General features: G+C 36.1%; 1 protein-coding gene and 1 long non-coding RNA gene across 2 annotated transcripts; both read left to right on the forward strand.

The window, feature by feature from the left end:
- The first annotated feature begins 613 nt into the window (after nt 1–613).
- LOC107776656 (protein DETOXIFICATION 33-like) lies at nt 614–9,724 on the forward strand. The gene is made up of 9 exons (XM_016596566.2): nt 614–1,138; nt 6,947–7,142; nt 7,219–7,564; nt 7,640–7,726; nt 8,201–8,257; nt 8,407–8,645; nt 8,797–8,915; nt 9,036–9,122; nt 9,389–9,724. The coding sequence occupies exons 1-9, from the start codon at nt 854–856 to the stop codon at nt 9,443–9,445; spliced, it is 1,473 nt and encodes a 490-aa protein (XP_016452052.2). The 5' UTR covers nt 614–853; the 3' UTR covers nt 9,446–9,724.
- On the forward strand, nt 2,145–4,744 carry LOC107776655 (uncharacterized). Its single transcript, XR_012694879.1, has 2 exons — nt 2,145–4,187; nt 4,273–4,744. It is a non-coding gene; the product is annotated as an uncharacterized LOC107776655 (long non-coding RNA).
- Nucleotides 9,725–11,112: the final 1,388 nt, after the last annotated feature.

Here is an 11,112-nt window from a genome sequence, read left to right on the forward strand (position 1 = left end):
CATAATAAACCATGTTAATCAATAGATTAGATAAGTCAAGTGATTACATCAACCGGAAGAACACAATAGGAGAGACGTTAATCCCATAACCCTGCAATATCCCCATCTCATTGAATTCTTTCTAAGTGTTTGTTTGCTCTACTTGCGATCTTATTTTCTTGCTTACTTATTAGTTCGTAGTAATTTAGTTATAAAAATCACAATCGTCGTCTTCACGATCACTTGAGCAATAAATTTATAAATAGTTTAGATTGGACAATAGTTGATCATAAATCCTCGTGAAAATAATACTTTTTCATCACTTTATTACTTATCGACCGCGTATACTTGCATATTTGTTTAGGCCCAACATTTATAAATTGGATAATATTAATGATGTAGCAGTTTTGTTCTAAAAAAACAAACTTAAGGAGTAGTTTTTACTAGACTTAATAGTATGTATCTTTGGCCTCCTAGTTAGAAAAGACCCCTAGTCCCTACAATCGCAGCCTCTAAAGGCGTAGACAAAATCATATCTGTCACGCAAGTTTGAACCTAACAAAAGTACTAATTTGACCAATCGCGGCAATTCTGTCCACAGAAAGAAAAACAAAACTAAGTCTCCCTTCAATAATTTGCCTAATCCACTGATCTTCTTCTCCTGGCTTAGCGCTTAGCATCGGGCAGAGGCAAATATTTTATGGAGTTAGGGGTGCGTTCAAAAACAGAAGACAGATTTTCAACGCATACCATAGTTATACTTGTGAAAAACAAGTTTTGAACCCACATTTTTCAATAAACTCGGAGTCTTGAACCTTAAATTTAAATCTTGGAACATCTCCGCGTGCAGGCATATAAGTGATTGTTTATAGTCATGAGTCGCAACACAGAGCCCCTTCTTGATAATGATCAGCTGGACGGAGAAGAAAAGCAGGCGGTGAGTAGACGTGGCAATAACGACGACGTTGGATTTGTTAAGGAATTTGGTTGGGAGTCGAAGAGGCTATGGGAGCTGGCTGGTCCTGCCATTTTCACTACCGTATGTCAGTATTCACTTGGTGCACTCACTCAGACTTTTGCCGGTCAAATTGGGGAGCTTGAACTGGCTGCTGTCTCTATTGAAAACTCTGTTATTACCGGCCTTGCTTTTGGTGTCATGGTAATTAAGTTATCACTTTCATATATATTTTCTCCGGAGCTCGGAATCAAGATTTCCTTAAAAGGAGTCAAAATATAAAAAATGAAATATATGAAGTCAAGAAGACTCAACGTAGTGTAGTTATACATACAAAACATGTTTACTCAATAATATAATTTTTTGGCAAAAGATTATCAATTCAGAGCTACTCTTCTAGAGTTAAATTTACTTATAAGAAGTTTTTATATTTTCACAAGTATTGCCTTAAAATATTATTTCAGATAGTATATTTTTTTTGTAAAAAGCATGATTTGACTATCTTCAAATTATGATAAGCAATGTGTTAAAGTAGGTAAAACTACAATAATAATGTAAAAAGAACTTTCACTTACAAGGTCAATCTATTCAACTTAAATTCCTCCTGCATTTCCAACTTTGTATGTAGTGAATATTGATTTTTCCTGATCTCAAATACATGGAATGAGATATGGCTCAATAAAACTGAGTAGTTAGAGATGATTCATATATAGTCGATCTTAATTAGTCTCAGATGGCGACATGGTTGATTGATCAATTAACTCATCTGGAATACATAAGTATACTATTGCTGCATGATAGTTACACCCAAACTTTAATGTCTGATTGCTTTAATATAATATTAAATTATGTGAATCATCTTTCTTAAAAGTTTAAATAGTTAGAGTGATAACTTTACTTAATTCATTTTAAATGTGCAAAATACGATCACTTTCTACTATCTTCTTTTATTTTGGCCTGAAGCTAATAAGAATAGCAGCTGTGTATCAAAATATGAATTTAACTACTCTACTTTTTTGTTAGTTCCGTTCTGATAAAATTAAATTAATCAAATGCATGACATGTGTTTCACTTAATAATGACTAATTAATATATATTCTTACCTCATCAAATTACTTACCATGAAAAATTGATATTATTTATTGTAGAAAGCGGTGTAGGTATGTTTTTACCGTATATCCAAGTCTAAATTCTTAACATCAAAGTCAATTTCCCTGCCTCCTTGGTTTTAGCTTCACTGTGTGTCATGTATATTCGATTTACTCGACATTAAAGTGTTTCAATTTCTCAATTATTATATCCTGGACGGTTGTGATCTTAAAGTTTTTAAGATTTTAACGTTTATTTTGCATTTTCTTGTCACAATGCTCATATTAATTTGAGACTTATAACTTAAATACTCCTAGATATTCTATCCATCTATTTAACCGTAAAAAGAATTAGAATTTAATGCTAAAGATGCTGAGAAAGGTCATACAGTGATTAATTTAAGCTAACAAACAGAGTTGCAACTCGAATTAATTACCAGGGTAGTTGGCAAAGTGACCCACTTTCAAACTTGAATGGGCTAAGTGACCTTCAAGTTTTAATTATTGTAAGATTGACCTTCATGCTTAACTAGTGCTTAAGTGAGATTATAAAGTGAAGGAAAAAAGTTCAGTCTTTATCCCTAAAGTTTTACTTATTACACTTTGGTCCCAACCTATATAATTCTAATATTTTCAGATTTAAAAAAAAAATCCCATCCCTTCCCGTCGTTTCTGCCATCCCAACCCCCATTTCCCACGGCTGATTCCTCTATTGCAGCTTGTTTTTCTTGCATTCAACACACAGAGGTCGTCTCGCTTCTTACCCATTCCTTTCAAAGCTTCATTCTTTTGATTTATCATTTACGGAGTAGAAATCAAAAAATTGGAGGGTTTTCTGATATGTCGAATTTGGAGATGAAATTGGCAGTACACTGGATTTATAATTCATTCTAGGTGGTATATTGTGTAACTCTTTCATCTGGTAAGTGTTTTCATCTCATCTTCTTCGTCATTGTTAATCTGAGTTTCTGCAAATTTTATATGCATAGTGCTCGACCACTAGTGTACAATAGACCAATGGTTCACAATAAACTTGTGAAAGATTATATATTAGTATGCGGTCTATATTCTGGTGAATGGGTTGAGTGGCCAAATAGTTGGAATTGTAATTCGCATACAAAGGTTACAGTACCTATTTGAATACCCAGCAATTGTACATTTGACAAATTTATTGATGTCATCATTTGTCTATAAGGCATTTGAATATTACATATATGCTTAACTCTATGCCGAAGAGGGACAAGATTCCTCTTCCTTCATTAAGAATGACAATGATTTGCAATCGTACCTCCTTGATGTTACAATTGATGGTATGAGACCTTGTTTGAAGATATTTGTGGCTGAAAATGAGTTTGAAGAAGGGGCTGAAGTTTCTGTTGAAAGATCTCATCAAGGTTCAAACGCCGCAGCTACACCACCACCAACAACAACACAGCCACAAATTTTAGAAGTAGAGAAGGAAAGAATTGTGAAAGATGGCTTCGATGGATTTAGTCATGACTTGCATTATTTTGGTGACAATGAAATGAACTCGTACGGTCCGGAAGATGCAGATGGAGCGGAAGAGCTCCCAGATATTGTCAGTTGGGCAGCTGGAGATGAAGGCTTGGTGGACTCGTTAGCTACACAATACAACCACCCTGATGGTACAGGTCTTTTCCTTGGAAAATATTTCGACAACAAATTAGATCTAATGAAATAGTTGGAGGTTACTTCTGTGAAAATGCATTTTTCGTATGAAGAAGAATAGCAGTAAACTAACTTCGGTGACATGCCCAGATGTAAGTTGCCCGTGGAAGTTATGCGCTTTAAAGTACGAGAATTCTTATAGATTTTTTTTATTACCAAGTACCATGGCGAGCACACATGCGAGTTATAACACATATCAAGTCGTCATCCTAACGCGTCGTCGAAGACTTTGGGTGCATATTACAAGAAAGGGTATGTTAATGGCAAAGGCCCATCCTCGTCGGATCTGAAGGATGCTATTTTTGCAGATTTTAACCAAAATCTTACTTATTGTCAAGAGTCGAGAAATGAGTCAAGAGTCGAGTGCATCCTTTGGGTCGAGAAAGTATTGTCACTTCGGCATGGCTGCCAGTCAATTCACAGCTACAACTCCGGTGAATGCTGGTAGGCGATTCTCAAAATGTTCCAAACCTAAGGTAAGATAAATTTCACAGATTCGCCTCTTTTTAATTTTAGGGATTCAATTTTACTGATAAATTATTTTTCTATTTCATTTGATAGGGTAAAAGATGTTAATTTTGGGAATGGAATGATGATATGCTAGACCCAAGGATTGCTGACCTTATCAGTAGTTTGAAGTGTGAAAAAGACGCTCTTAAGCATGAAATTATTCTGCAGATGAAGGTGGCTGAACTTGAAAATATAATATCAATGGATGATCATGAGGAAGATGATGATGATGGAGGGATTGAACTGGAGGAAGGGCATATTCTTGTAAGTGATTATGTTGGAGGGATAGTTAAGATGAATGAAATGAGGCGGAACAAGTGGGTTATACTATTGTGCGTCATTGTCGGATTCGTAGCAGCATGGATGATGAAGTGAGAAGGAATATTGGTTTGTTGTTAGTAGGAATAGTTTAATTACTGTAAGTTTGTTTTGTTGGAAGTCTTTTGGATCATGTGATGTTGTACTAATGTAATGTTATATTTGATGAAGTTATTAGATGCGACTTTGAATCTATTATGCAACCAAGTAGCAAGTTTATTGATAGACTCAGTGTCTATTACGCAACCAAGTAGCTAATTTTTTACTAGAGACATTGTCTATTACGCACCCTCTAGCTACATGTTGTAATACAAAAAGGAAGCGCTAAAGAAACAAAACTTACAACATCAATAGTTAATCGGCAAAAAGGTAGTTTCATTACATAGAGGTAGATGCAAATATCACATATTACTACAAGTTCACCCTAAATGAATTTGTCCCATGAACAACACAAATATAAATTATAAGAAGGGTTCATCCCTCCCCCGAAGATATCTACTGTAAATTTTTCCCTAAACAACTCATTCGCTTGTCATTAAGCTGCACCAGCGGCGTATCAGTTAGGAGGAAGTCAATGACCTTCATTGCATATGCTCCACTACTTTCACTACAATAATCAAAGACACAATTAGTTATTAAAGAAACCAGAAGAATGAGTAAAACATAATGGATGACACATTTAATTTACCTTTGCTGAATGGCTGGCACATCCATAATACGCTCCCGGGACCATTTCTTCGTAAGCACATCTTGGCCTAAGTCTGTAAACTAGCCAGTTTTCATCAAAATCCTAGGCATCATGAGAGCGAGGGGCAAGTTCTTCTAGTTTACCATCATCATACAAACTGACATTGCTATCGTAAATTCAAATCAAACCCTCTGCCAAGTGAAAAACAACAAGCACAAAATACTTGTTATCAATTTGCCACACACAGTACAACACCTTAGCCTTGCACCACTCCACATCCCCAGGTTTTGGCATACTTCTTTTGAGGATATAGCATTAGGAGTGTAAGGCACAAGTCTTGGCAAGCATCATCTGTCTCACAAAAGTCCAAATCCTTTCTCTCTTTACTGGCAGCCTCCTTGTTCTTATCATATGCAGTTTACATGTTGTTGCATAATGCAACATCCATAACAACATGACTAAATTGTAAAATACAGAGCACAGAGCTAGTCCAAGAAGCAAATATAACCACCCACGTCATATAAGATATGGTTATACACAACCCAATCGATGTTGAACATGCACATGAACGAATCTCTCTACAAAATCCCAAATCACAAATGTAAGAAACGAAAAAAAAGAGAATTTAGAATTTACCAAAATTGACACGGTCTGAGCAACAACACAGTGCTTGTTGGGTCTATAGAGACGATTCCACTCAAAATCGAAACTTGATTCTTGTCCCTTCCTGCCAGAAACCATCGTGGTCGAGGGGTTGAGTGAGAGAGAGAAGAGAGAGTAGAGAGATGAAAGAGAAAATGGCGGAAAAATTAGAAAGAAAGCTTGTTTTTCAAATCTTATAGGTGACTCACAAGTTTTGGAAATATTAAAAAGGCCCCAACCACCTTAACCCGCTCATTTAGCCATTTTTTAATCCAAAAGAAATTGAGAAAGAAAATAGGAGGTTAATTGACCAATTTAAGTTTTTTGGAGGTCTTCTTGACAATTCCTCTCTAGTTACCACGTGCAAAACAGCAATTTGAAAAAATGGATGAGTTTCGAATGATTTGCATAAGAATGGATAATTTTTATCCCATATATCTCAATCAGGTATTTTAAAACCTTAAATTCTTATCAAGACATTAACGGGAAAACTATCTAATATATCACACGTATATTGCTTGCTGCAAGTTCCAGTTAAGATTAAAGACACTATTTAAATTGCACACGTTTTTGCATTGCACCCTCTTGGGGTAAAGCAATTTTAAGATTTCTTGCTTTTGTAGAAAAGACACTATTTAATTAGTTCCAATATTTTTGTGTGTTTAAACATCTATACAATGATTATGTAAAAGAATTTTTTATACTATAAAATGTAACTATATATTGGACCCAGGATTCGGCGGTCGCGGGGCACCATGACATTCAATATAAATTTATCACTGCTCATAAAGATTGATACGGAGGTATTTGTTAATATTTGACTATTCGTTGAAGACATTTACAAGTATACATGGAGTTTTTGCTGAAGTTTCCGGGTGCCGGTGATCTCTCAACCCATAATGTGCGTCTGCCTCTGTATATATACAAACCATCTATAAAGAGAGAAAACAATAACCTGAAAAATAAGACATATTATCTACTACAACATATTACAATACACTAATAGCATAAAACCTTATAGATTTTCAGAGTTCAATTTATTTCTTTTCTTTGTGAGTGCTAATAAAAAATTGGCAGCTGGGGATGGGAAGTGCATTGGAGACATTATGCGGGCAAGCATTTGGTGCAGGACATCTGAGGATGCTGGGAATATACATGCAAAGATCTTGGGTTATTTTGCTCACCACGGCTTGTATTTTGGTTCCCGTTTATGTCTTTTCTCCTCCAATTCTCCTTTTGGCTGGTCAAACCACTCGCATCTCAAATGCTGCTGGTCAGTTCCATCCAACAAAGCTGGCAGCAGGATGCAATTTATAGATCCAACAATTAACTTATCCTAGTGCATGCAGGAAAATTTGCTTTGTGGATGATACCACAATTGTTTGCTTATGCAATGAACTTTCCAATTCAGAAATTCTTACAAGCTCAGAGGAAAGTGTTAGTGATGGCATGGATATCTGCTGGTGTTCTTGTGCTACATGTCCTTTTTAGCTGGTTATTCATACTGAAACTTAAATGGGGATTAATTGGAGCAGCTGTCACTCTGAATATCTCGTGGTGGCTCATTGTAATTCTACAGCTTCTCTATATCTTTGTCACCAAATCTGATGGAGCTTGGACTGGTTTCTCATCCTTGGCATTTCAAGACTTGTTTGGATTTGTCAAGCTATCTTTGGCCTCTGCTGTCATGTTATGGTATGGTAACTCTCCCACAAGTGAATAAATAAAATTTCGTCTAAAACAATTGTTTATGGACTTTACTAATTGCAGCTTGGAGTTCTGGTATTTGATGATACTGATCATAATCACAGGTCTTCTGCCTAACCCTTTGGTGCCAGTTGATGCTATGTCTATATGGTATCATCTTCTCCTCCTCTTTTTCTTTTTAAATATAAAAAAATGTATGTCCAAGCAAAACTCTTAATTCATCCTTTGAATCTGCGAGCTGTCTTTACTTTTCAGTTATTCACTACTAACGTTTAATATTGCTTTTCAGTTATTCACTACTTGACGTTTAATAAGGATACAGGCTATTAATTTAGATAGAGAAGCCAAATATGGAGCAACAATTGAAAAGCAATGCCTTGATGTCAGGAATCTTGGGTCTTTCCAGTCTTTCTGTTCAATCTATGGCCTTCAAACATAAAGTTGTAAACATAAATTAGTGCATTTGAGCTGATTTAGACTGAAGAGGATTAACTAAAATCTTCCATATTTTGAAAAACGAGTCATTAAATTTATTTTGTTGATGGAGAATATCTTTGTTATGTTTCTACACATCATATTGGAGGATACACATCTGCTAACACAAGTCTCTAATTCTTTTTTCAGCATGAACATTAATGGATGGCAGGCCATGATTTCTTTAGGATTTAATGCTGCCATCAGGTAATAAACACTCTGTTCCAAAGCAGAACAACATCGCACTAGCTAATCTATTAGATACTGCACATGTAGTGTTTGTAGTAGTATAAGGTAGAAGAGAGAAATGGGAGAGTTTGAGAAGTATTAACTCAATGATTAAATCTTGATTGTAGTGTGAGAATATCAAATGAACTTGGAGCTGGTAATGCACGACTTGCAAAATTTTCAGTGATTGTAGTCTCCTTAACATCAACTGTCATAGGAGTAGCTTGCATGATTGTCGTGCTAGCAACAAGAGAATATTTTCCCTACCTTTTCACTAACAGTGAAGCAGTTGCCAATGAGACAAAGAAACTGGCAATGTTGCTTGCCTGGACAGTTCTATTAAACAGCCTTCAGCCTGTCTTATCCGGTAACCATGTTAAATAAATAACTTTCAATTTCCCATGTTTATCATGACTACATTACCGATCTTTGTCAGTTATAAGGGCTATTCTATTCTTTCTGATAAAGAGTTAAATCTCATTTCCCTTAATTTCTTGTTTTTGTTTTGAAAATTAAAGGTGTTGCTGTTGGAGCTGGATGGCAGGCACTTGTGGCATATATTAACATTGCCTGTTACTATATTGTTGGTTTGCCGGCTGGTGTACTTTTGGGCTTCAAATTTGATTTTGGAGCTATGGTGAACTTCTAAAATATATATCCCGAATTCAACTTCAAGCAGTCAGACATACATAACTGTACGTTGATAGTAGTGAAAACTGTATTATCCAACTAATACAATGTTGTTTTATTCTTCCAGGGAATCTGGGGTGGGATGATTGGAGGCATTTGTTTGCAGACCATTATCTTAATAGCTATTACAGCAATGACAAACTGGGAGAAAGAGGTCAGTGTTGTCTCTCTTTTACATGTTATGTGGAGTAGTATTATTTATTCCTACCCTTCAAACAGCACAGGAGCTAGGAATTCAAAAATATTGCAACAACATACAGATCGTATAGTAAACATAAAGCACAATTTATGTATGTAAAGAAAATTTCGTTTTTATCCTATTTGTCGGGCCATATAGCTCTGCCTTTGCTTCAACAATGCTTCAGTCCATTAGGATATATATTTAACATGAACTGACGCATTAGTCTTATAATTTTGCAGGCAAGTCTAGCTGCAAGTCGTGTAAAGCAATGGGGAGGAGCAGCTGCAACTGACTAATATGATCGCGCAGCTATATTGTTTTTGTAGCAGCCATTTTTATCATTTCTTAATTATGAAATCAGAGATGGGTTCTGGTTCGACAAGTAATAAAAAGTATTATTGCTTGTTGACTACAACCTCATCATACCCTCTCTTGTCCCGTCGTTTTAACAATCCATCTCTACCAAATTCAGAACTTAACGACGGAAGCTCTTCAGTTGCAAGGCTATTTTGAGCCGCATGAATATGAACTACTTGAAAGTTTTCTATGATAATTTCGACCCGCTTTCGTTCTAATAGTATAAGAATTAATGCCTAAATTACTGAGAGCGACAATCTTGTACTGTTTAACTAATATATTAGGTAATAGATCAATTATAGATAGCGAATTTTATGCTAAAATTGGATTTACTTACCTCTACATAAAATGTGACATCCCTATACATGAAAATTGGACATCGCTGGACTTGATAAGGATGACTTGACATTCTCATCAAAGCTGGTAAGATATGACGGAAGGATTTTCCAAGAGTTACATTATTTTCCTTCTCTTCTTTCTCTAATTGATCTATCTACGGCATATGTGACGAGAATTTAAGAGTCAACCTGTAATGTGGCGAGGATATCACCAGCGAATTCAAAACTTGGCCTTTTGTACTCACCAACTCATATCTCATGAACTTAGACTCTATAATCATTAATCCAATGCTATAATCAATAAGAGGATACAAACATTACCTTTTGACGTTCAATCCTCTTGAATTCGAATTCTAGGGTTTCTTCTCTCAACAATGATGTCTCGATCGAATATATGATCTGAATGATTTCCTCATGTTAATAAGATGTTGGAAAATTGAAATTAACTTAGAATCACCATTAGAACTCACCTTGGATGGTGGAGGGACCTTTGAGGAGTTAGGTTCTTGAGAGCTTCCCTTTCTAGAGCAAGGTTATGTATTTTGGGGTGTAGGGGACGAGGTAGGGATTATAAAACGACTTCCCGGGTGCGTTCCCGCGCACCTGAACACGCAGCAGGGCAGTAAAACTGCCACAAGTGTGCGGCTACGCACGGGACCATTAACTGTCCAGTAAAACGCACATAACTTTTTGCTCAGAAATCCGTTCGGGTTGCACAATATATCGTTGGAAAGCTATTTCAAAGAGGTACAACTTTTATATTTTCCTAAATTCTCGACAGATTTTCACGAAATCCTGATATAAGTCAGACCTTCCATAAACTTAGTCGATTTTATCGAATCTTATGCACCACACTCTCTGTCTTGATTCCAAAACAACTATTTCCACCCATACTCATCCTGATGGGACTTCACATGTCTAAAATATCACAACCGCCTGCTACTGAAAACTTGAATGTCATACCATGACACATGAAGTACTGGGTATACAACCGCTAATTCTGGTGGCAACTCCAACTCATAAGCTATTTGTCCGATCTTTCGCAGGATTCTATATGGCCCAATATAGCGGGGACTAAGATTTTCCTTCTTCCCAAATCTCATAACGCCTTTCATAAGCGAAACTTTCAGAAACACCTAATCATTAACTTGGAACTCTAAGTCTTTACGCCGCATGTCTGAATAGGACTTTTGGCGACTCTGAGTCGTCTTCAAACGCTCTTGAATCAACTTGACTTTCTCCACAGCCTGATAGACTAAATTTGGTCC

This window comes from Nicotiana tabacum, chromosome 9 (assembly GCF_000715075.1).
Source record: "Nicotiana tabacum cultivar K326 chromosome 9, ASM71507v2, whole genome shotgun sequence".
NCBI lineage: Eukaryota > Viridiplantae > Streptophyta > Magnoliopsida > Solanales > Solanaceae > Nicotiana > Nicotiana tabacum.

Excerpts from the sequence above, each read along its gene's own strand:
- LOC107776656 (XM_016596566.2), top strand. The coding sequence starts at position 854 with ATGAGTCGCAACACAGAGCCCCTTCTTGATAATGATCAGCTGGACGGA. Across the intron at positions 7,143-7,218 it reads TCGCATCTCAAATGCTGCTG|GAAAATTTGCTTTGTGGATG; the intron begins GTCAGTTCCATC and ends TAGTGCATGCAG. Across the intron at positions 8,258-8,406 it reads GGATTTAATGCTGCCATCAG|TGTGAGAATATCAAATGAAC; the intron begins GTAATAAACACT and ends TCTTGATTGTAG.